The sequence below is a fragment of the Lingula anatina genome, chromosome 1 (genome assembly GCF_051362555.1).
Source record: "Lingula anatina isolate TDL-2025a chromosome 1, LinAna3.0, whole genome shotgun sequence".
Lineage (NCBI taxonomy): Eukaryota > Metazoa > Brachiopoda > Lingulata > Lingulida > Lingulidae > Lingula > Lingula anatina.
The window spans coordinates 54,984,203-55,012,015 of NC_141767.1; the positions used below are offsets into that span (position 1 = coordinate 54,984,203).

The window sequence follows — 27,813 nt, forward strand, 5'->3', positions numbered from 1 at the left end:
AAACCTGGACTTGCATGCATGTATGTGAGAGGAACTCTAATAAAAGATTTCAAAACATATATCAGGCAGCACAATTGTTTATGCTCAAAGCCACTGACTCAAGACAAGAGCACCAAAGTATATGACAACTAATTTGGATTGAGACAGAGAGTGATGGTAATTAAAGCAAGGGTACTAAATCTTCACTTTCTGGTCACCCTTGTAGTATATCTCTTGACACAAATAACTTTAACAGAATAAAGGGAAAATTTAAAGATACATATGAAGGGAGTATAATGGGTTACTATGGAGGTTCATCTTTCTTTGGGGCAAATTTGCTTGGAAAGAATTTAATTGAAAGCCCTACTTATTTTGTTCTATTTCTTTTTTCAAAGAATGTTAATCTAAAATAACATTTAAATGAAATAATTGGTAGGAAGATGAGATGGACATAATGAAAAAAAATATACAAAAAGAGAACTGAAAAATCAATCCCCACTCTGCTAATTATAGCCATTTTTATATTCTTTGATGCATAGCCAATATTTGGAGGTTGCAGGATTACTGATGACTCGACAGTGTAGGTGCTGTTCTATGAAAAGTGCATCTGTGGTTTCTTCCACGTTTATAACAATGGTAAAACATGAGTGGGTTCTAATATTCTGCATCAGTTGTTCTCAATGCACAGGAACTAACCTGGTTTGCCAGAATGTAGTTTGTTAATATTTTAGAATAAAAAATTCTCCCACTCTAAAATATTAGGCAGGAGATTACAACTTTTGGTGTCCAAAAAGCAGAGAGGAAACAAATACACTGATCTGTTTTGGAACATTGCAGCAATGGTTCCTAGTAAATAAAAGGTTGTTTTGCCGAAGTTCTGAAAATTTTATCAAAAAAAAAAAAAAAAAAAAAAAAAAAAAAAAAAAAAAAAATCCATTGCAGCTTGAAGTACTGCATCTACTCAAAATGAACAATCTTAATCAAAGTAAACCTTGTATGCACATTACTATTCATTACAAAAAAGATAAAGTGCAACCTCTATTTGCACTTTATTAATTGTTCATGGGATGATGATAGAGATATAAATAAATCATAAATAAATAGTTCCATACTCACCCTCTCTAAATGGGTCATGCAGCCAGTGTGTACTACAATTTTACAAGCTGCACATTTTTTTCTGGGTCCTGCCTTCTGTAAAACAAGAAATTAGCCATAACTTCATCACAATTTCAAAAATGATCATTAGCACATCCACAATACCTTCACATCAATTATATTTAAAGATTAAATTATAGTGAATTTCAGTTATTTTACTGTGTGACAACTTAGGGTACAGGCCAATAAAATTATCTTTATTCTAAAATATTTTGAAAAATATCAAGTGTCCATGGACAGCAAGGAAATGGTACATGGGTAATTCATAAATGCAGATCAGGTAATTCATACTGACTGAGTAGGAATTTTCTTTTGTAAATGTTGCTTCACTATGCTGTTGTTCTTCTTCTCCGTTTCTCACCCCTACAGTTTCTAACCCATTAAACATCTTTATTTTCTATTAACTGTATGTTCATTTTACCAACCATTAAAGATACAAATAAAATGAAAGCGAATTTCCAGTAATGCATATTAACCACTTCCACTAGTTTCTAATACGACTAGAATACTAGTAAAGTTGCCATGTCAAGTCATAAACCAGATTAATCCCTTGTTCTGCCCCCCCCCCCCCCAAATTAAAATTGCACCTTCTTCAAATCTAAATTGACCCATTTATGTGTCTCTTCAGTTTGTAAAAGTCACTCTCACTTCCATGTATGGATGTATAGCTTCCTGCACAATTTTAATTTAAAAATTGCAAACTTATTCAAATGAGACTATTGAGGGATATTTAAAGCACAGAAAGAAAACAGAAAATATCCATGCAAATATTATTTTGGGGGAATATAAAACAATGCCCTTTGGCATTTCTCTAAATGATTTTATTTAAAACTACAGGTGGCATTTGGTTGGATTTTGTGACAAAAAAATTGGCTTTTAATGGATCTTTAACAAAAGGAATGTGAGGCATAAAGAAGATTAAACTTAGGATCATGATCACTCTGTAACATTTTATGTACAGAGGACGAGAGGGCCCATAGTCCATCCTTTGTCCTGTAACTATGTAAGTAAATTCAAAGTAACACAATGTTTAACAATGAAACTATTTTGAGCAGATTATATGCAAGGAAGATCTTGAATGTTGTTCATGAATCATTTTATTTGCACAGCGTGACAGGAAAACTAACAACCTCATCTTCATTTGATCCTATCATGAGCAATAGGAGAAACACCCCTTATACCAGCAATGCTTACTCTTATTAACATTGTTTTATCTAAAAAAGGTCCTTTTGCCATTTAAGATAAGATGACCATATTTGTCTCCATTAAAATCAGTATTACAAATACTTGCAGACATAGTTATATGAAACCTAATAGAGAGCACTGGTAGTTGGAAAGAAGCTGAAACTATCATTGCAATCTAAGTTTTTTGTTTTGAAATACTCAAGAAATTTACTGATAGTTTTTTTTTTTTGGCAATTGTTATGTTTTAATATCTTTCATATAAATTACGACTTCAGTGAAGAAAACTAGTATTTCACAATAAATATTCATATATAATTATGTACTAGAAATAAATTTCTATGTAATGAAAGCTGCATCCGGGGAAATGAACATGGTCTTAAGGGCAAACACCAGCATCTGTAAATCCAGGTAATATTTCCATTCAATCTAGTGTACAAGTACGACTGTTGGTACTACAAGCTTCCTGGCATTTCCTACATCTTTTACTAACAACTGATAACTTATGGTCAGACTGATGGAGTGAGTCAACACTGCTGTGAGGCAACAACTTTTCCAATCAATCCCACATCTGTACCAGAAACTGATCTACTTTGACTGGTGTAATCATCCGAGAATCAGCAGCCAACTATGTGCACTCGCTTTTATTCTTTTGGATTGCTTCTGTAAAACACTATGATGCATGAAAATTCAGAATTAACTTGTGATTAGCCTAAGAACTAGCAAAATGATTGAAGACAATGTTGAAAATCTCAGTTAGTATCATCCTCCTGACAGCAACAGTTTTAGTTTTAAGTTTTAGAAAATTTTAATGAATTCTGGATGCAAGTAATGTTTAAAGTACACTTGCATTCAAAGAGGACTACCTTAGATCAGAAATAGCCCTAACTTGGGGATATAAAATGGCACAATTCCCAAATTGGTGCCATCAGTTGCCATGACACCACTGACATCCCATCATCTAACCAATGTCAATAAACAACATGTTCTAATACTGAATCTGTCATCAGAAGACATGACATTTATGTCCAATCATTGTTTTTAGACAACAAAGCACTATTGCCATCAAAAATTATATCATCTTAATAGGTCCCTGCATTTCAAAGTTGTACTGTGCTTATACAACTACAGCTTCTAAATGCAGTATATTCCACCTCAAAATTCTGCAAACAGTTTGTTGCATTTATTTAAGAGTTTAATTTACATATTGTTTATTAAAGCATATTTAAAGTTTTAATTAACAAGCCTTGCCAGTATCTTTTTTTTTTTTTTTTTTTTGGAACACAATAGGGTTACAGTAAAATTTAGGTGAAGATGTTTCTCATGAGCATTATACCTATAAATGAAATAGATAAATCCACAGCTGAATGTAGTCATGAACAAAGACCATAACCATGATGTGTGCATTCAGAATGCCTAAATCAAATGGGAAATTGGAAGCCAAGTTTAAAATAAGAAAAATCAATGAATGAGATTATTAAAACCTTCCAGGCCCATAGCCAGGGGGGTTAGGGGGTTTGAAAGAACCACCTTTTTTGCTGGGAAAAGGTCAATTCTGGTGAAAATTTGATATAGGTACACGAAGGTTTCATTGTAAAAGGTCCACTTTTTCAGAAAAAGAACCCTGCTTTTTAAATCTGCCTCCCTACACCCCTGCAAAACTTTGAGGAGAACGTGAGAAAATGGAAAGCGAGGATAATATGAAGTTTCCATGGAAACACCTTGATGAAAACACACAAAAATACTAGAACTGTCACAAATGTGACAAATACCCCCAGACTTACCTGACCTCACACAACTGGACTTAATATTGTACCCACTTTTACCACAATGACTAACTAGAACAATGTTAAAATTTTTCATTGCTGATTGGACTAGAAATGGCAGAAATTTTAAAATATTCACCCTGAAAAAAGCTAGTTACCCATGTGTAAGTACATTCTCAATATTTTTTCATTTCTTATTAGACCAACCAGTCTTCATGCTTATATTTTGGACACCATCTGATTGAAGGGCTAACAGAGGCAGAACAAATGCAACCTACTCAGTCACCATCATTAATGATACTGATTTGTAACCAAATGATCTGAATGGTCTGAACATGATGCTGCTGCTGCTGCCATTCTGCCCAAGGGTGAAAGATGATGATGAGTTGGAGGGATGAGTTAAATAGACAGGTGTATGCAACCGCAATTTAATCAAGGTCTTCTTACATGTTACATTTCTCTGAAATTGAATAAAAACTTTAGGAGATGACTACAAAAATGCATGATGCATCACTTATAATTGATTTAATTTTTTTAAAACTTTATAATGATCCACAAATTGTAAATATAACAGTCTTTTTTATGAAGGGGAAATGCCCACAGAGGAGATTTTATTATAGGCACTCAGCAACACAAATACTGTCAATTCATTCTAACAGGTCAAAATTTAGTTTTATGTTTCTTCCCATAAGTCAAACTGCATAGTTAATATATAGGGGCTCATACAATCATGAGCAAGATCAATAAAGAAAATCTCTCACTTCAATACTGCAGCCCAAACAACCGAACACTCCCATCCATTATAATTTATGTCACTGATCTCTTGTTGTATTTTTTCCATTTTGATTAGGTAGAAATCAAATGAAGTTATTACATGATTATTTCTAATAAACTTAACATGTTCATATTAATAGATTTTTCATCTTACTGTCTTGAGAATCCAAAATGTGAATCTAAAATTTGCTCACTGATATACAGGGAGTCCAACCAAACCAAGTCCCCAAAATATGCCGCAATGTGCACATGTGAGTGTGTGTGTGTGTGTGTGTGTGTGGGGGGGGGGGGGGGGAGGATTTTATACATAAAAAATAAAATTAACTATCTAAATATATTAACATTAATTATACAAATAATAATACTTAAAAATATTAACTTAATTATTCATTACCTTTTATGTTAAAGCAGATGGGGGAGGGGTAGCATAGCCAATAAGCACCACAAATGAGAGAGAGCAGTTAAATTTCACTTTTCTAGCTATTGAAGACCAACACATTATGCTTGCTTTATTGTAAAGGTAATATGTAACAACACAGGTGATCATTACAGTTCCTGGGAATGTGATTTTTTCCTGTTCACTCAGACAGTGGAGTACAGTGGAAATCAAGTATAGCACTACACCTTGAGCTTATCGAAATACAATGTAGATTCCAATATGGCACCATACATACTTCGATTAAGGGCATTGCTCATGAGAATTAATAAGTACTTTTCAATTTGGAGAGCATAATCAATTAATGACATACTTCTAGAGATGGATAATCTGAAATTCATATATTTTGAAATTTACAGTATTCACAGAGGAATAGACTGCTTTCAGTTTCATTCACATTTATGTAACAAATGCATGGTAGCCATATATATATTTGGTCTCAATTATTGTCATGCAAAATTTTGCACTGTATTACAGATTTAACATATATTTTTAGTATTTCATACCCACTAGTACACCTGGAATAATGAAGCTATGAGTAGCAGATAAGTAGTGATGCCATATATCACAGAATTTGTCATCTTCTTAATACATATAAAGCTGATCAGTATCACTTTATTTGTTTGGCATTTTATACTGGCACATCAATTATCTCATACTGGGGTACTGGTATCTGTATCTGGTCCTTCAAATTATCTTAATTCAAATGAAGCAGGCTTGTGTCCTTTCTCAATGTCCCACTTAAAATAAAAACATTTTGATGTGACCATCTTCACATTTAAACAATAAAAAACATGACAATTCATTTTTATGGACATTAAAGAAGAAAAAAGGCCATGGGGTTGAAAACTGTAGCTATACTAAGATTGGAATCAATGTTATAACAAAATATTCATAAATATAGGCATGAGTGCTAGAAAATGATCCAATCCAGCCGATTTTCTCTAACTTGAGATATATTTTTGTGCTATAAATCGTTCCTGAATTTTAACCAAAGATAAGAGACATGCTTTGCCATTTATTTGGTTTTAGAAGAGTGCATGGCTACAGAAGGTCATGAAGTTGGTACCAACGTATGTCTGTCCATATGAAGAAAAAGAAACTAATGTATACATTTCTGAAATATGATGTCTGGAAAATCTATCAGTCATGAAACCATACCACATGTATGTTCATCCATGCATGCACCCCCCTTCTAACCTGCATATGTGACAGGATGGATATAATGACTCTAAAGCCACACAAGACTTACAATACCACAGTGCGTTGAAATATAGGCATTTATTGGACTAATTCACTGTATCAATGACAGCGTAAAGATATTGGTACAGGTGAAAAAGCTATCAAGAGTTCCCTGCTGCTTGTATAATTAACCACATAGTTTACAAAAGGATGCTAGTGTATGATGTAGTGATATATGGAGAACTAAGATGGAATGTTCTTTTTAACAAAGTGATTTGAGGATCAAATTATGTAAAGTTGGTATCAAATCATCATTTACAATCGACAGATATGATCAGAATTCATAAAGAATATCCACAATTTATATTTACTTCTATTAACCTTTCTCATTGATTTCAACAAGTGGGTTTCCCCGTTTCATCTAAATCTTGCCACTGGATTAGCATCTCAACAATATTCTGAGAGCAGGATTTCTACAGGGTATTCAGAGAAAAATAAGCATAAGAATACGACATTCCCATTTTTTACCTGACACTCGGCCTCTCCTATGTAGCAGTAATCCCCAGAGGCATTGGTTTCAATCCACAGGTGGTCACCTTTAATGGCATTTTCCTGGAAGTAAACAGCCAAACTGTTAAATTTTTTATCAGACAATCACTTTGTGTCACAAATTTTCAATTAAGGTTGCCTGCAGTAATTCAAATTAATTGGCAAAAATGGTCTCCTTGATCATCAGTAAGCAGGAATGCCAGCATATAGGGTTATCATTATCCATCACTCTGAAATGGAATAAACAGCCCTACATGGTATCATATTCAGGGTTGTGAACACTATGTTATGGTTTCAAAATGCCTCCATCTTACATTTATCATGACTTCCCGGAAATGAAACAGAGATTGAAAAATTGAGAGTATGTATCAATGATGCACAGAGTCGGTAACCAGAAAATTACTACTAGTATTCTAAGTCAGTTTTAGTTCTAGCTATTACATCCAGGTACCCCTTTACAGGCCGTAAACTCTACAGGTCTACAGTGTTGAGGTGTCTGAGGTTTTTAAGACTATTAGCAGATAGTGTACCTTTGGGTCAAATTATGAAAGCCCCCCCCTTCTCCTTCGCAGCAGATACTTACTGTCCAATCAACAGTGCTCCTGGGTTCGTATTTGTGGTAACCATTTTCTGCATGGGATGGATGCAAGTAATGGCTTCCATAACCACCCCTTGCAATAGCTTTCCTAGATAATATAATTGGAGGAAAAAATTAATGCAACATATTAAGTTTGTATGCTTTTGAAAACATTCACTTCAGTACAAAATCGTTGCTGCATGATCTATTAACTATATTCTGCATCACCAAGGCATTCTAGACATTCATGCATGCATGTAGCAAGTCATAGACTCATTCATTCATTCATTCAACATTGTGTAAACCTAATATTCAACTTAATGGGTAATAATGTATAGGGTGTGTTTTAATAACATTGCGTGATGTAGTCTGACAACAAGCTAAGTGGAGAATAAAAGTTGTGAATTTGATTGATGCATAAACATCTTAGTTTTGTACAAGGGAATTATAGGTGTGACTAAGTGCTTTAGACTGACACATTTCAGGAAAAAGCACCAAGCTTTTAGCAGAGGACACGCACTCTTAGAATCAATGAAAAGTGGAAATCATGAAAAGCAAACACAGACAAAACCTTCCATCAGGTGGGCCAAATTCAAGTTAAAGTACAGCAGATGTATAACCATCTAGTACAAAAACAGGATGACTTTTGTTGTGCCATCTAGCCAAAAATTAAAAACAGGTTTTTGTCTGTTCGGCAAGTGCAGGAGTTCTGACTCATATAAGTAATACTATGAGACTACGTCAATTCAACAGAGTTATATTTAGTAACATGGTTACTATTAATAGATGTCTGATAAAAACCAAATAAATAAATAAACGTTTAAAATGTTAAACAAACTTTTGGCACGGTTTATATCTGGTGTCCATTTCCTTCTCATTTATTTCATGTTCATCTTAGTTGATGACCAATTGAAATGATCATTTATTTACAAATGTTCTCCCCTTTCATGAACAAAAGGTCAACTGGGAAAAAAACGTTAACATAAAAAGTGCCAGTTTTTCATTTGACCAAATTTAATAAACAGTGATACTGCAATTGAATTTTCCCTCTTTGCTTTGGACAGCAATTTCATTAATCTATACATCTGTATTAATGACATATCCCTGAAAGAAATTGATCAAATTCCCTTGCCTATCAATAACTTTCATCCAAAATCCAGTTAGGCCAAAATCTAATTGATAATATGAGACACTAATGACAAAAAAATGATTATTAGAACAAAAGTAAAATGACAATTTGACAGCACACAGAAAATAATGAAAAACATTTGACATTTATGTCTCAGAAAGTCTATAAAAGGGGAAGTAAGGGTGTGCAATATTTCTTTCAGGTCCATCACCACAATTTTATTACTTTCATACAAATCAGATAATGTAGCATAAGTTCTCTTACTGCCTGTCTTGTTTTATTTTCATGGCGGCTGCTATTATTAATGCTATCAATAGGCTAAACTTTGTAGGATGGCTTTTAAGTTTGGCCAGTGTGTCACAAAAGATATTACACAGTCACTTCAACTATTTCCACATATCATAGGTATATATAATAATTAAACCTAATGTCTATAAAAACTGTTTTTTTATTCTGTTGCAGTATGGAGAGCCTGTAAATGAAAACTTTTAGCAATCAATTAAGTACTAATAATAATTATTATTATCATCATCATCAGCATCATTATTATCATTTTTGCAAGGTCTATAACTGTCTATCAGTTTCATTTCTTATTATCTCTGTGGACATCAAAAAATATATGTGTACATGAATACTCTGCAGTTGCCTAGATTTCTCAATGCCACGGACTGCATATCTAGTGTTGTGGAAATTTGTTTACATTAACCATTCTTGAGATGTTCTTAACCTTTTGGTTATTTATAGCAGACATAATTAAGTTATTAATGGCCATACTAAACCAATATCCAGCTTGACCACACACACATTAAATATGAACATATGTTAATTTTCTGTTTGCATGTTATATTTCATGTATTTATAATTGAGGAAAATGCAGCAATAGTAATGGGTTAAATTGATGCATGACCATTTTTTATCATAATTCCACCTGTACATTAGTTTACAGTACTTTTCCTGGTACTATTAGTCATAAACTTAAACACTGTCTGGGGGGGGGTTGACTCTTGAAGCTATATGCTCACACACACACACACACACACACACACACACACACACACACTCACTGGGTAATTAGTGTGATGCCATTCCTTTCACTTGTTGGCATTCTGACCACTGTTTATAATTATGTAATCTATTTTTTTTTCTCAGTGCTCAGAAATTCTTCTATCTACATGCTTTTTAGAAATAGTTAAATTTATTTGAAATAGATATAAAATCAAATATTTCAATACATATATTCTGTAACATTCACATCAATAACTGTAACTTTTGATTATAAAAGGCTGCTATAAATTAATGACAAAAAAACATTTAACAAAGTTTAAGAACATTTTCTGAAGGATGAGCTTCTAAAAACATGATTAAAGATTCATGTACAATGCCACAATTGCACAAATGCTGCAATATTGGACTACTATATAAAACAACACATGAATTCCCTGCAATTGGAGGACAAAAGATATGACAACAGCTGTTCATCCAATTTCCAAAGAAAATAACTGCTGCAATCTGCTCAGCACAAATGTCCATTGGAGCATAAGTAAAACAAGTCTTTTTCCACTTACTAATAAAAATGACAAGTATTTTGACATATCATACTGTCATCGTTCCTCCAACTTACAGATTTTTGCCTTTTCCATAAAAATGAAGTTAGGTAATTCAAAAATTAATAGCAGTAGCATAAGACAAGGAACACCGTGATGTGAGATTTTAAATACCACATACTTTACCAGCTATGGTACCCATGAAAGATTTACGCCATTTACATATAAAATGCTAAAATAATGATAGATGCAGAGGCATGACTCACAAATATTGATTTGCTTTCAGATGGCATTACCTTTTTTTTTCAAAATAAAAAGAAATCAAATTTCAAAGTTTCCAAGATCACCTTAACAACACTTCAAGACAAACAATACACAAAAGAGCAGATGCATATAAGCTTTCTAAAATCTAAAAAAGCACAACTTTGTGACTAAAATACTACATAATTGAGACTGAAATTGCTTCCTGTGAATGTCTCTAATTGCTTTCTCTTTTTTCACAGCAAGAAAACAGTAGAACATGCTATTTTAAGTTACAGACAAGGCTCTTTTTTTCTTTCATCTAATCATGAATATGAGATTAAAATAACATCAAGCAAAGACAGATAAGCATATTCAATTATCTTAGTATCACATATAGTGAAATCTAATATCATTAGGTATATTTTGGGTAAATAAACAGACATGTGCTTGTGCATCTATGTACTGGGCATGCACATGCTTTAATGTCCACGCCTATCTGAATTATTTACATTTGACTTATCAAATGACCCTAAAATTCAATAAGAAATAGTGCACATACTTGAAAAAGCAGATTTTATATACCTGCTGCCTTTACACATCTAAAATGTGTAAACACACTCAGCATTTAATAGCAATGGCATACAGTTGCTGGGGGATAGGCTATAAAGACAGGCAAACTGGTGGATATAAATGCAGTAGTAAAGTTTATAAAAGCAGACGAAAAAGCCCACCTGGCCCACCTGGCATTTATAACTGCCTCCTAACTCTGAGGCACAGAAGCCCCTGTATCCAACAATCTACATACCTCCAGCAGGTAAATGTGGCTCTTTAACAGCTCAGAATAACTATCTGTCTGCTCTTCTTTCAACACCTCATTTAAATTTAGGTATCAAAAATACACAGAGACATAAGTTGACCCCTGCTCTAATGAAGTCTATTAATCAGCTGCATGCTCCCCTACTGATTGCCAATAAACAAGGAATTCTATGCAGGCATATACAAGAGTCAGAGATTGAGGAAACACAGCAAGATATTGGGCATCTAGCTCACTCAAAGTGCTGCTGCATACTGTCTTATATGTGTATGGCATACTCACAAAAAAGTGATAATAACAATTTTTTTCTAAATTTTCCATGCAATCAAACAGATTTTTATAAAATTAAAAGCTCATTAATGTCATAATAAAATAAATACATATTGTAGTGATCCACCTACCTGAAAGCCATCCTTTTCCCCTCTGCACTGACATCTTTAAGGGACTCGTTTGAGCCAGTTGGACTCAAAGAATTGGATTTTTTCAGGTATGATACATCAAAGGAGGCCCTCCGCCCCTCTTTGGGGGAGCTAGTAGGACTGTAGCCTGTTTTTCCTTTAGCAGTACCAGTATCCACAGAAACTGATCGGTGAGTTTTTAGAACAGGAACTTCCAAACTGACAACTGTTAAAAAATCTTTTCCATTATCATCCTCTGTGTTCATGACATTGGTATCTCCCTCTGGCACAGGGAGACCATTTGTGTGTGGAAAAGTTTCCTTTTCGGAATCCTCATCACTGGATGAGCTGTTGCCTGTACCTGAGGAACTGTCTGAAGAATAAGACAGTTCAAATGACACAGAGCTTGCGGCACTATCTTCAGGGCTACTTATTGACTCCAAGTGCACACAATGTACACAAAATCGTGGAATTTCCAAGGAGCCTCTGCGTATCAGACCCTGTGGGACCCTAAGAGTTGGCCCTGTTGTTGGGCTCTCTTCTTCAGAAGATGGACCTGTGCTGGGATAACTATTACATGTTGTAAGACTAGAATCAAATGATCTTGACCTTTGTTTCTTATTTTTGGAAAAACTTAGTAAATTGTCTATTACATCCGAGAGAACACCAGCAGCATCAAAACTAGCAGATCTTTTCTCTCTACAATGAAGCTCAGGGACTTTGAGGGTGGTGACTCCAACAGAAGGGTCATCATCTGCATCAAAACTGTCCTGGCGAGATAGAGATATAGAGGGTACCCCAGTTGGAGAACGGGAACGCGAGCGCTTCGGCCTGAAAATATTCATCTTGGTGCAGGAACTGCTGCTTGTGCTTGTTGTAAAGTAATTTCACCAAAGAAATACTGTCTGGCACTTTTATCATCACCTGTTGCTGTATAAATACAGCCTTATTATTACTGTTATTGAACGCTCCAGTGACCTTATCATTGAGGGTCATATGAAAAATTATCCCATGATCTTGTCATTGTCCAGTGAATACTTCACACCCGTCTATTACCATCTTATCCCACCACATGCTCAAATGTCCAGGTGATGAAACTAAATGGCCTGGCTCTCTGGCCACAATCTGCTTTTAAATCTTCTGCTCCAATCAATACCAGTCCCAGTGAGTATAGCAGCAATGTGCCGTGAGCTGGCACTGGCTAATAAAACCACTTCCTGTGTGCTTCTACTCAGTCCCTCCACATGGTCACCCTCTTAGGATAAGGCTCCAGGTAGAACTCATTATACAACTCTCCTAATAACATCAGATGAGATTTGAACTGGAGAGAAAATACCCCAGCGCCTAAATAATTGAATATAGAAGCACATGTACTACCTATAGAGTGATATAAAACACTGAGCGAACTTCAGTGCTGCCTCTTGCAAAATGAATTTCCACCTACGCACTTACTACTACTATTATTTACATCCCAGTTGAAACAGATTAAACAAACTGCATGTCAGGAATACTGATGGTCTATTATTTATGTTTTTACCAGAAACAATAGACCTCAACCTGGTAAAATGTTTATTTTTCAAACCAGTTCAAATGTTTGCCAGTCAGCAAAAATGGGAACACAGGTTTCCCATTGCCCACCTGTTTCTCTCTAATATTACCAGACTTCCCCATCTGTGACTGCTGTACACCAGTTGGTTTTTCCTTATGCTATAATGGCCAAGGAATGTGCTACTGACACCAATGAAAATGACAGCTAACAGGGGCTAAGAACCAGCAATGCTGCACCCAGATTGCAGGGTGAAGTGCAAGCTACATCTATCATCACTGCCTGTTTTAAAGATCATCACTGGGGGAATCACTTGTCAATCACATATAAGGGAGCATGAGGGAAATACTCAATTCAACATGTAACATGGCTTCTTAAAATAGCCTCCAGTGATGGAACAGTGATGAGACGTGTCACTTGTCTCAGTAACCCCAGCCCTCCAGGAAACTCTCCTCTGCACCTTCTTGGCACAGGTCACCTGATTCCCGTTGCTTAAGACAGATACAATCTACTACGCCACTATGTGGGTGGAAAGATTGCACATTCAGCCAATCAGATTGTTCCTCCACACACTCAGCTACGTCATGGATTTCAAGCCACACTAATATCAACCAGTGATGACAGTTTATTGCCTGCAGATATCTTTTTATTTGATCTGATGCTATTAATTAAAAAAAATGTTCCTCCTTTTTCTGAGAAAAATATGCTTTCTACTGTTAGAGTAAGATAACTGAATATCTTTTTCAAAATTACAGAATAGCTTAAGAATGGACTGGCAATTAAGCATATAGAGCTGTCAGTTAAGCTGATTGCACGCAGTGAGAGTCCCTGCAGAGTTGGAACGATCTACGTAGACCCATGTCTATGGGAATGGGGCCTTATACTCAAGCCTATGGATAAAAACTTACTCATCCCAGCTAGACATCGCAGCTATACTTTTTGTTAAGTGAACCTGCTGTGGAATGGAGAACTCACCATCTTAATACCATAGGGTAGTCAAGCACAAAATTAGACATAAAACTGAATCATGCTGAATCAAACTTAGATAATTGGAAAGCAAATGGGTTGCCTTAGATATCAAATTATGAGCACCATATCATCAAAGAACCCTTCTGGCTGAAAAAACAATTTTGTCTCAGCCACCATCATTTTGCTTACCATTGCCCAAATCCCAAAAGTATTCAAGATTTTCAAATAATTTGAAATTACCCAGTAAGAATTCTGATGGAAATAATCTGTTTTAGCCTAAAACGAGGCTGTCAGCATTGTGCGGCATCATACGAGACTAGAAAATGCGTGAGATTCTGTGTGATGTGGTGTTAACCTTTCAGCAATAATGGCGAAACTCTATACACCAGAAATGATGTCTTAGAAAGAAATACAAAAGCACATGCAAAACATGGTGAATATGTACTGTAATTCTACAGGACTAAAGACCAGAAAATATCTATGTATAGCTCCGTCAGTTTTTCTTTGCTGCCATATCACACTGGATCACTAGCTTGACATTATTTCTGACACCACTCTCTTCCAAATAAAACGAGATCTCACTTTTTTTTTATTATCTTGGATGATTCCCATTGAGATGAAAGATCTAGCAAAATATCAGAGCTATAGTCCTGTATGAATGTGTATGTGTGTGTGTATATATATATATATATCCCAACCATTCTTATCCAGTACTGCACCCTATATATACTATTGACACCTAATTATATATTACCTGACATCCACACAGTAATAATTATTGAGAAAGACTTCAGCATCAGGATCAATGTATTATTCTTCCCTCTGATTATTGATATTTACCAGCAATTATTATCCTGCAATGGTTTCAATGTGTTTGATGCACTAGAAATCAGAGAACTATCTACAAATTAGAGATGGATAAAAGAATTAGGTAAGGCATGCTGTGCTGCAGATCTTTAAATGATTGAAAAAACAAGTCTTATACTAAAGGAAGAGGCCTAAATATGATTCATTCAAGGAAAAAACACTATCTATACTTTTTTATATTGTATTGTATTATATTAATTCATCAGCTAAAATGAAGCCCAAGATATTTATATTTCATGGGCATATTTGAAAATTCTAAAACAATTCTTTCTATGTGATACTGTAAACTTTTCATATGTTTATTAGATGGCAAATGCTTTCAAGGAGATAGCCATTCTTTTTCATGTGCCAAAATAATAGCTTTCAATTTTCTTTATAGTAAAACTACAATAGGAAAAAGGCATTGGAAAAAGTTTTGAGATATTGAATGTCCACTAAGAGGACATGCACTGCAAGACATGTGCAGGTCCTCATAATTCTGTGCTGGTCTGAACTAAGTGTTTTATTGTATGTCTGTATTTCGTGTAATTTATTTTTACATATTGTATTTTCGCTTGAAATTTGCCAATTCTGAGAACCTGCGATATCAAAAATGTTGCAGGTCCTCTGGCATAACAAGGGGTCATGACCTGTCAGACAGGCAGTTTTCCTGTCTGAAGGAATATATCAAATGACATTAAATTTCAATAATCAAATTTTTTTTTACTTCACCAGATGCTAGAAATAAACCCAAATATACTATTTTAACTCATCAAAAGTTATGATGGTTCTCAAGTAATGTATGATGATAATTCTTGGTAACATACGTGGTATGCAATAAAAATAAAGAAAAGAAAAAAAAACAATGATACACTATGATGCACATTTATCCAACCATCCTTGTCTAACAACAAACATTTGTACTGATGTGAATAATTCAATGACATGTTGAAATGCTGGCTTTCACTTCAATTTTATCGATGAATATTGTATATGCTTGCTATTAATATATTTTTGAGCCATTACTATAACCAGCAGACAAAGCTAAGTGTTATTTTGATCTTCAAGCAATAATTCGCAAAGCCCATTAAACTGGATGCATCTGATCCGGTTTTTCTTGGAAATCATTCCCAGTGGGTCGTAACTAATACCTCTATATTCTCTCCATACAAATATATGAATTTCATTGCCATTAAACTGATCAGATAACTTTTTTTTCATATCTGTAGTTCCTTTTATTTTCAGAGAATCTTCTAATGGGTTTGGATTTCACTTTGTTGTATCTCCCGTTTGTGAAAAATATACAGATGTAAACTGTCCCCATGTAGATATATCTGGACTTTAGGGTATATTCTTAAATCATAAATGAATGTCATACCAGTATTTGCAAAGTGCTGACTCATTAAATGTAATAGAAAACAAACTAGCAAACATTCAGAGGCCATTCAAATAATTTAAAGGAATTAAATTCATAGCAGGTTTTATTTACTGATATCAACTGATAAGCACCAAGTCCTGGCCAGTTATCACTTTAAAAGTGGAAGTAGATTTTCTTTCACACATGATGTGTGTCTGTCACATGAATATTACAATGTTGAGTCTTTTTACCAGTTCCTTTTCTAGGCTTAAATTGACAAGATGAATATAATCTCAATACAGCAGTGTTCAATTTTTTTCTGTCACTCTTGACAACACTTTGGTACCATTTTTCTTTTAAGAATGGACTATTTAAATCAATTTCTTTCCCTTGGTGATACAAACTTAATTACAAACTGGCCATGGAACTGTAAGGAATCTTTTTCAACTATCTATTAACTGATAAGCAGCAGCATTTTGGCAAAAACTTGATAAGAGTTGATAAGAGCTCATAATTCTACGAACATCTTTTAAAAAGATAAAATCAATCACATAAAATTTCTAAGAACAAAACAGTTATTTTTCTCTATTGGCAGCTAGTATTGACATTGTTGGGATAATGTATGCAACTGAATAAGAAGGCTATTTTGAAAAATGCACAGGTGAAATAGAAAGATCGGTGATTGAAAGAACAACAGAACACCAAAAACCAGTAAACAATAGAGGCAGCAAATCAGCATTAAACCAGCATGAGGGGGAACATGGGCCTAAAATATTACATGGTCCCATAATTGAAAAAAATCAAGGTGAAGCAAAAGACTGTGAACTGAACGAACAACAAAAAGTCCTTGAGCCATTCACATCAAGAAGACAGGAGCCAGTCTCAGCAAAAATGATAGGGCAATCCTCCCTGACCTGTACTGGCCTTAGGCAAGAGGTGGAAAGTGGGGGGGGGGGGGGGGGGGGGGGGGGGCAAGTATAGAGGCACATGGATATCCTTATTCCCTGATGAAGATGCTCAGGTATTGAAATACTGGAGGTAAACAAATTTTAATATTAGCTGTTGATTGAAGAAAAATTACTGCCTTACTTATTCTTCATGCAAAACATAGCTGATGAAATGATTATAAAATTTCATCAGCAAGTATATTAAGCTTTCATATTTATCACATTATTTAATTCAAAACTGTTAAAAAAATGCCAAACCATACTTTCAACTATAATATTACCCATATAAATATGCTGTAGTCAAAGAAAATGTGAAATATTCAGTTGTCTTGACAATTAATAATTGACTTGGCACTTGATAATTGGTAATTTGGGTGCAAAAGGAAAAAACATGCCCAAATGACCTTAGTTTGGCATAATCCCCATTAACAATTGTCAGATGAGTTTCTGCAATACAGGAATATAAATACCGTATGAAACAACTGAAAGACTTCCATAGCATGTCTCTCTGGCAGTGTAAACTGGCAGACTTGTTTCAAACTAAAACCGTCTGAGGTACAAAGCAGCATCGCCAGTTCACAATCAACTTCTGAAAATGGTTTTATTTAAGCATATAAAATTTGAGCAAAATTCTAAAAATATTCCTATTAGCACAAAGAAATTTACTTATCCCGCTCTTTTTTGCCACACTTGATTGGGTTCAACATTTCAGCTGAAATCACCTTAATCTTTCCTTGAATGAGTCCAGATTACATAACCCTAGTCTGTTACATCAAGGGAATGAAAAGCAACCTGAGAGTCAATGACACAAAAGAAAACAATTACCTTATGACCTCTTATAAGCTCAGGTTTAATTAGGTTCTGGTAACTAACACTACCATAGCAGACCTTTCAAGCTCTCCCATGAATCACTGATGTATATAGTAACTAATACTACCTTCTGACTGCCTGTCTATAAACACTGGGTAAATGGCTAGAAAGCAAATTCATCTACATCACTACCTGTCAAACAACATACTATATTTCACAATCTCCTGGCTCACTGTATCACCTCTGGATTGCACTGTAGCTCTTGAAAAAATCTGAAATGAGTGAATGAAAATTTTCCAATCTTGAAGGTCTGACCTCTGAGATTCGGGCTGGAGATTCTTCAGCTGACACCGAAAATCTTTCAAAGACACAATGTGCTGTCTCCAACTGTGGACAGCTGATAATCCTTGTGTATGTATGGCTCTGGTACTTCATTTGTGTCAGCCTCGTCAAGTCAAGTATCCATATAGGAACAGCTATGCCCCTGACCAGATCAGCAGAGAGTGGTAGAGCCAGTGCTAGTTCTACACAGTGGCAGCCAGATGCCTCACGCTGATTACAACTACTGCTGCTTAATTAAACAGCAAAAATAGATGGTTCTTCTCCATATACCTAGCACAGCTTTAGCGGCCTATCATGATGCTGTTTTTAGTCCTGCCAATCAAATTACAATAAAAGCGGGTAAGTAGCAGGTCTTACCTGTGTATAACAGACGTGTGCATGTGCTGATCCTCTTTTTTTTTAATCAAACCTTAAGCTTGTAGGTCTTGTGCCATTAACATTAAAATCTAGTGATTGAATTTTAGTCTATTAAGCTACATAATAATAATAATAATAATAATAATAATAATAATAATAATAATAATAATAATAATAATGCTTTATTTCAGGATTTACATTTACATCCCCCAGAACCTACAATTTAGGGTCATTGTAATTTTGACTTAAACAGTTGCCAACAAGTACCATGTTTCTACAGATGTGATGCCCGTAAGCTTGAACACTTTTTACAAAAAAAAAAAGATTTTACAATATTAGTATACTTAGCTCAAACCCACACCTCTGCATACGTATAACATATAGTCCAATCAAATCTCTTATGCCTGTGGAACTGTTACTGGTGAATGCCTTACATGACTTACCTTAAAGCAAATGTTTATATATATGTGAAATCCAAGGGTACAATACAACTTTTTATTCAAGCATTAACTCAAAAAAAAAAAAAAAAAAAAAAAAGAAAAATTGTGGGAGTTTGCATATGAGAAATGGTTCACAGGAACACAGTACAAGAATAATTCAATTTAATCAACTTTTCTTTAAGCATTTGATCAGTGAATGTTTTATTACTGCTTGGAGCTAAAGACCAAGTAATCCTCACAGTCAAATGAAATAATGGTGAATATGTGCATGTTATCCAATTTATTCCTATTATGAAATGGAAGAACTAGTGACAACCTTTACCAATCAATAGCACATATACATTACTTACAGAGTAAAATTATATGTGCTAAAGGCTGCTTCTGCACTTGGACCTATAGCCTGATGACTCAGATGTTTCCTTCGAGGACACAGATTTCTTGTTTTGACCCAAAACAATACTGTCATTTATTGTAAAGAAAATATGGTGCACAAGAAATATTGTAAGGCATAAACTCAAACATTGGGAACATTAAGAACAGATCATTTGGGGTCATGCAGCATACTGGAAGAAGATAAAAAACAATGGCAGCAACAACCTCAAATACAAAAGAACTTTTTCATAAAGAAGTTGAAGAATGTGACCAAATAACAATATTTCATTCATGAAACATGACATATAGAACCAAAATGGTATAAACTAGTTAAAGAATGCTTATATAATGTGTCATATTCATTTCCACCTGATATATATATATATATATATATATATATATATATATATATATATATATATATATATATATATATATATATATATATATATATATATACTGAACTGTTCTCTATTTATTGGGTGTAAAAGGATGGACTGATGAACGGACCAACATGTGAAAAGCAATATAATTGTGTTAACCCCCGTTTTGGTGGTAAAAAGCAATATAATTGTGTTAACCCCCGTTTTGGTGGTAAAATAGAATTTATTATACAATGTGTTTACAATGTATTTATTGTAAAATATGGATATTTTACAAACAGTTGTTATCCCTTTAAATAGTCACAAGTTTTATTGTTCCCCCCAAATAAGAAAGCACTGTATCCATGTCAGCAGACGAAAGCTTGGTTATCCCAATTTTTTGAAGTAGAAAATGATAGCAATAAATAGTAAAATGAAAAAAAAAAAATGACAACCTTAGCCTTAAGATTATCTAATAGATATTCAATGCCACCTGTGCAGAGAGTTCTTGTTTTATGAAGACTACAGAAAAAAGTCAGATATCTACTACTGAAATGGCAAAAAAGTAATATTGTTGTGCCTATGTTTGGTTCTTTTTGAACACAGTGCCTTGTTGATTTAATTTTAATGGAGATGAACTAATCGAAAAAAAATTCCTTTTCGATTGTGAGAAAAAATATGTCATGAAATGTGATCCACCTAGCCTTATGTACCCTAGTTTGTCCTGGGTAAAGTGGTCTCAAAGGGTGGGTGGAGCATGTTGTTAGGTAATTAATATCAGATACAATGATTGACCAGTGCAAAAGTAACAGATTGATTATGCAAGATATTGGAAAAGAACTAAGCACTAGATCAGGCATTATGAATGGATTAGACATTTTGAATTCGTGGCTCAGATTTGTGAGCATGCATGCCAAAATAAACACCTTGAGCGAAGAATCAAGAACTGGAACATAAAGTTAGTAGCCACATGCACACACTACAAACCATGACTTGTTAATATGCGGTATATGCCATATGAGCAAGAGATTGTTGAATGCACACTGCTGCTGTATCAACCTGCAATATAGTTATTAGTTGACAATACGATTATATTAATTTGGTTTATTTTGATATTTTTTTATGTATGTTTATTTATAGATGTCAGTAATTTTTTATCTTTCATCAAAGAGGAAAATGTTGCTCTTTTTCCACTAGGAATCTCCAAGAGGATATTGAAGATATTTCTGAATTGACGAAAATAATCCGTATGTGTACAGTCAGAAACCTGGATAAAAGCTGGCCAAATCGTATGTCCATGTGCTTTGACACTGTGCTCTAATTTTACATTCAGGTTCTAATTAGTGGCTTGGGTTTTTAATTTGGGCATTCGTGCTCCTAAATGTAAGGCTTGTATAAGCAAATTGTCGTTTATGAGGCCTGTAGATGGCTAGCTATAATTCTCTCGAGGCCTCCAACCCTATCATTTTCTATTTCCTCCCCTTGATCTTTATATATTTGTTAGAAATTTACAAGTCTTTGACACTGTGAACATACGATAAACTTTTATGTCTTCACATACATGTTCTCTTCTAAGTAATGTCACAAATTGTCCTATTAATTTTTATGTGATGTATATAATTCAAGAGATTACATCAGCACTTTGTCTTTTATGACTTTATGTGAAACACATATGGATCAGACCTGTGGCACTGTGAATCACTCGCAGATGCGACAGATACCGCTCTACATTTTGTATATTGTGTTTGGGACCAGTGCTTATACTCCTTCACAACCTTGAGGGGGCAACACAGAATAATTTTATTAGCTAATAATAAAATCTCATGTTGAGACCAAAAGCATGCAGTGAGGAGATCAAAGGATACTTCTTACTAATTATTAAATCCTAACTTTCATCTCTTCTTTATAATCAGAAATGATTGATAATTATATCGAGGCTCAAGCTAGCACAGAAATTTTCTGTGTTAAAGAAAGCCCATTTTGACTAAAGAATTAATTGAATGTTAGGTCTTTTTTATCATTTTCCTTTCATAAGATCTTGGTGAAATTTTGTAATTTAGAAAAACCAAAAGAGTACAAGCACTGTACCCAAATATATGCAAGAATGACTCCATTATCTGATATATAAGAAATGTACAGTACCCTGATAAAAGCAAATAACTTCATTTATCCTGTTAACATCTGATCTTCACATGTAGTCATATCCTTATGACATAACAATCAAGGTTGTTAAAAAGATATCTTTACTGAAAGATGAAAAGTTTCACACATCCTTTAATCCAAAGCTCAGTCCTTCATAAATAAATGACTTCACGTAAATCATCAAACAAGCTAAAAAAAGAAGTCTGACATTTTTATATATGACTCGATCTATCAACAGCTGTTACCTTCTCTCTCAGCTGTAAATCAAATTAAATTACAACCAACCTTAATATTACTATTTTGACAAAATAAATATATGCAGGTATCTACAACAAAATTTGTTTAATCAATGCTCTCAGACCACCAATTGGCTCACTAGCTGACAAACCAAAGTGACTCAATCAATCCGACAGCATTTGCTGCCATAAGAGAGAGAGAGAGAGAGAGAGAGAGAGAGAGAGAGAGACGCCAATGAAATTCCCCTCCATTCACAACTGAGACCCACTCAACACCATTCTGAAGCAGATTCTAACAGGAAATTGACAGATGAGACACAGGAATATTACTATAAGATGGTAAACCACTAAGAATTGATTGTTATTAAAACTCGACAACTATAAGCTAGAAATGGCTAGATACGGAGGCCATGCCAAAAAACCACAAAACGCTGAGCTATCCAGAAAAAGGGAACAAACCTAGTAAAAATAAACTGACAAGACCATTTACATGATGTCAACAGGAAACAGAATGCTGTGAGTGACACAATATAGTGGTGAAGAGAGAAAATATTATAAGGGTTTTAAAGCCTGTGGTTTATAAATACTAAATTGCCCTAACTAAAGTGATCCTTTCCAAAGCATGTTGCAGAGGGGTTAAATGGAACATGCTATATCCATATTAGACTATATATATAACATAACCACTTTTTGGCAATGTAATGGAATTTGAATTTGATATACAATTTTATCTGTGTTATGTGCTAAGTAAGATTTAAACTTAACTGTTAATCAGACAGAATTCAACTTCTATAATGGCTGAATGCTTCAGCACAAGTACTTATCACAATTTATGTAGTTGCAATTACTCTTTATTATGATCAGACTGCTATAAAATCCTAAGAACAGCAATGAATGTCACAAATTCCCCTTTTAACATACAAAGAATACACTATTATTTAATTCCCCTACCTAGAATCCTGTTTGTATCAGTCAATGAGTTAAAAAAATTAAACTTAAAAATCAATCACACATTAGCCAAACTAGAAATAATCCTAACCACAAGGAAATTTTAAGTGATAGAATATGTCAGCTACAGCACATACATCAGTGCTAAGCGAAAACTGTCACACACTAGTGCATTAATAAAGATCATAGCAGGATCCTCATTTCCCAATGCAATTTATATTCCCGGCAAAAGAACATTTTAATAGATGCCTATCCATAAGTTAAAGAAAAAATGTCAATGTCTAAATCCAAATTAGTAAATGATAAGGAAACTTTGGTGGCCTTAACAACTGATAACAAATGAATGACACTGGAGACTTTCTCTTGTCACTTTTAATAAGACAAAATATACAGTTTGACAGGTTAGTGGCATAATATCTATTATCACCTGATGCTCTGACTTAGCAGATGAGACTGACCATCTTCTATTCAGTCCTCCAGTTTTCACTCCCAGTCAAATTATGATGTCCATGTTTTTTTGTCTTAGAAGATCCATCACAGAAAAAGTGAGTTTAATGTTCTGATCAAACTTCCAAGAATACATACTCAGGCAGATTATATCACCTAAGTACATTTCATTATCTTACAAATGAAGGCATAATTAAAAATGTTCTGGGATGCGGACATATATAAAAGAGAAGACAGACAATTAAATAATATCAGAATGGCCATTTAATTCTTTTACTCCCCTTAATTTCCTAACATTGATGACAAACACTGAGAATTTATAGACAGTCAAGGACCTAGCGATTGGTGCTTCTAATGGATGTGTTGCATGAACCAAGATATCCAGCATCTGGACAAAGTGGGAATGGATCTCTAAGGTTGTCTCAATGCCTGTACAGAATGTAATGTTAGATGTGCTGTAATGTGATGGGTTCCTTTATTTGAGGCATGCAGATCTTGTTCATTAATCTTCTGTTTCTTTCTATCATGTGCATTGCATAAGTTGCCTTGCTTTGAAAGACTTCACTTGCTTTATTGTTGTTTCCTTTCCTGATTAACAAAACCAATTTTTCATCTGGTAAATGATAGACGTTTCTTCTACATTGGCTGATGGAGTTCTTAAAATGGTATTTGTGATTCATATATTGTTAATAAGTTGTGTTTTTCTGAGAGTACTGGATAAATAATAAGGTGTTTGGTCTATCTCTCATTTAGGAAAACTAAGTGAATACAGCTTAGAATAAGCTTCATAAGATAACAAAAAATACTATTTCATCAAAATTTTAGGGGTCACTGCATCTTTATAAAGAATAATTCAAGCTCTATCAGTTTTTATAATTCTCTGGGGATGCTGATGCCTTTTCACAATAAAACAGAACCCACGCCGATTTTGTTTTGAATACTATTTGCACAATATGGTTGCAGTAAAGCACATCAAAAATAAACCATATTGTTATCTTTAGAACAATCTAAATCAAAACTAATGTGAGATCTGTGTCCTTTTCTGCCAACATATTCTGTCTATTATGTCTTCCCACACATGCTTCTGTAACATAGCACACTGGCAAACAAATGTATCAAAGTTATGTTGTTTATAAAGGAATATAATTCAAAGTCTATTTGGGTTAACATTATTCATATTATCAATAAGTTTATTTGGAAGTATTTATACCCACCCCCCCTCCCAGTCCTTAATACATATAATACAATATCTGTGGGCTTTCAAGTTAGTAATACAAGTGGCTATAATTGTAAGTGATGCTGTCAGTAATTCTATACAATGACAGTATAAATGAATCATAGCTATAGAAATTTATTTTTTCTTTACAAATCTGCATTTAGCAGAAAGATTGCAACTGATCTCAATCTAACAAATAATAGCTCCAAATTCATAACATCCTTTTTTTCCAATTGTGAATAATGAGTAATCCTGCCTTTGCATTTGATAAATAAAAACCAATATTTTACGTCAAAATGAAAAGTGTTGTGAATGAGTGTTGAGTGATTAGCAATGCTTTTCATAAATATTTAAAGAACTTTAAACTGCATTACTAGCAAAACAACCTTGGGACACAGAGGTGCATAATGGTGAAAGATGACAACAAATTTAATATAGACTTAAATATTAGCAATTTGGTCTAAAAATCACATTTGGAAACAGTGCCTTATATTATTAAAATAGGTGGAGTTGCCAGGGGCATAATGAGAAGAGCACTGCCAAAAATTAAAATTCCGTTTCTGGAGTACACAATTAAAGAAGAATGTCATTTTCTGAGACCTAAAATGAATAAAATAATAATTTCTAGTCACAGCAGAGCCTGCTTAACACCAGTGATGTCTCTTCTCTTATACACATTACAATGGGCAGTGATGTCAATACCCAGTTGTTAATTTCTGAAATGATCAAAATGTGCAGAAGATTACTAGAAATGATCATTTTATTCATTTTTAGGATCCACAGAGTGACATTCACCTTTAAGTATTCAGTTTGGAAACACCAACTTTACACTATCAAATTTTCCAGGAAAAATCTTTATATTAACACAAGCTTAATCTTTAAGAATTATATAAATCAATTCATCAATAAAAACAAAATAATTTTTTCTTCTTTTGATTATCATAACATTTATCTGAATTCATATATTCTCCTCGTTGACTAGCTGTAGGCAGAGAAAGAGACATGAAACTTGTAGCACCTGCAAATATACCTGTACCTTCATGATGATTACATAACTGAACATCTGTTTCTTCCATAACAGCTGCAATCTTTTCTTTGCTCTTTTAGTAATATATTTTGAAAAGGGATATGAATGAAAGCTGGTCATGAATGAAGGCTGCTCCAGAACTAAGAAACTAGCAATAATCATCAAATCCAGCTGAAATTAACTATTAGATATTGTATTAAAGACATTGGAGGCAGATTTCTTGTGTAATATAATACAGGTTTGTGACAATTTTTCACGTGCACCCATGCATGCACACACAACTTAAGTATGACATGTAAAACATATTTTAGTATTAATTAGTAGTAACTAGTTGTAATATTATCAAAATTTAAGATCACATCAGCAAAACATATTTCATTTGAAAAATAATTTTCACAAAAAGCAATATTGGATACAATGTTTTTAAAGAAAGAATCGGGTGAAGTTTACATGAGGCAAACCATAAAAAGACAACGAAATCCATTTCATGGAGTAATCTGCACTTATAATCAGCCCTTATTCTTTAACTGTAGTTCTGGAGTGGCATTTAGATCAAAATGCAAAATATATGTATGGCGGATTCAGAATTGATATGCTTAAGGGCAAAATGAATGAATTTGTGTGAGACTGTTGGTTTTGAAGCTGTCTGATAGATGCCATATTTCATTAAAAGCTTACAGTCTGTAACCCCCTGGGTCAATATGTACTAGTTAAATTCTAAGTAAAGGAAATATGCATAACCCAAACTGCCCATTCTCAGGCTACTTGTTTCAATAGACAAATCATTAAATTTCATTAAATTAAACAACAGGAAGGAAACCAACTAAAAGTAACACCATAGAACCTGCTTATGAACTGAAACAACTGATAATGGAATGCACTTAAGAAGGATTAACCGAGCTTGAGTTGGATTCACTGAACCAAAATTATACTGATTAGAAGCTGCTCATAAAAAAACATCTTAAAATATACTGCAAAAATTAAAGTGCAGGCTTGTGTACACTCCAAATCTCAATGTGCATATCCCAAGAGCATTTCACATTATATACAAGTAAATAACACATCTAGAACAAAGGAAAGTTAAAAATTCAAAGTGTATAGAATACATAGAAAAGGTACAAAATATAGATTTAAAGGAGGTTGCTTTTAAGAGAGTAAATATGCAGTGTATTTTCACCCATACCCAATTGCATGTTCTGTCATGTTCATGTGTAAGTAACTTACCTAGAGACTTCTGGGAATTGTGTAGCTTAGATTAGACAATTAGATTGGTAATTATAGAAAACAAAGTTACTGGCCTACATGCAAGTTTACTGTTATAACCTGGTGGAATTGAGACTTGTCCACTTTTATTACTCTCAACTCTGTTTGTTACCACCTGACATAAAGAATATGTTTGGAGATCTGACAAAGGATCACTGACTTATTCTTTCATCCTTTATTTTGTCCAGAAATAGATTTCCTTTCATAAATTGCTCACAAGGCTAGAGAATATATTTATCTCTAAATACCTGAGAACTATCTATAATTCAAAACAATAGAACAAAAACACATTTTCTCATTGAGATGATGTTGGGAGAAATGGACAGAAATGGTCAAATAATCAGAAAAAGCAAGGTATCCCCATTTTGGAATGTCAATAATTGTTTAAAAAAATTAAAAGCTAATAATCAGTTTTATTCTTGTCTAAGTAGCTAATGACAGACGCTTTGTAAGTTCTG

At 34.0% G+C, this 27,813-nt stretch overlaps 2 protein-coding genes across 25 annotated transcripts in view; both read right to left on the bottom strand.

The window, feature by feature from the left end:
- The window catches only part of LOC106178934 (diacylglycerol kinase zeta), an 85,960-nt gene that overhangs the window by 27,128 nt on the left and 31,019 nt on the right, over nt 1-27,813 (bottom strand). For 15 of the 24 annotated variants that reach the window (XM_086998965.1, XM_086998971.1, XM_086998986.1 and 12 more), the window contains 4 exons: nt 11,732-12,101; nt 7,607-7,709; nt 7,003-7,086; nt 1,096-1,170 (listed from right to left, as the gene is read on the bottom strand). In XM_086998965.1, the coding sequence (XP_086855091.1) occupies nt 1,096-1,170; nt 7,003-7,086; nt 7,607-7,709; nt 11,732-12,101 (632 nt within the window). The remainder of the gene's footprint in view (nt 1-1,095; nt 1,171-7,002; nt 7,087-7,606; nt 7,710-11,731; nt 12,102-27,813) is intronic. The other 9 variants (XM_086998981.1, XM_086998979.1, XM_086998980.1 and 6 more) reach the window with 3 other exon arrangements.
- On the bottom strand, nt 12,109-19,412 carry LOC147764798 (uncharacterized; the record flags this gene model as incomplete). The annotated part of the gene is made up of 2 exons (XM_087000750.1): nt 18,519-19,412; nt 12,109-13,072 (listed from the first exon to the last, which is right to left on the bottom strand). A coding segment is annotated over exon 2 (465 nt), but the record flags the coding sequence as incomplete, so codon positions are not given.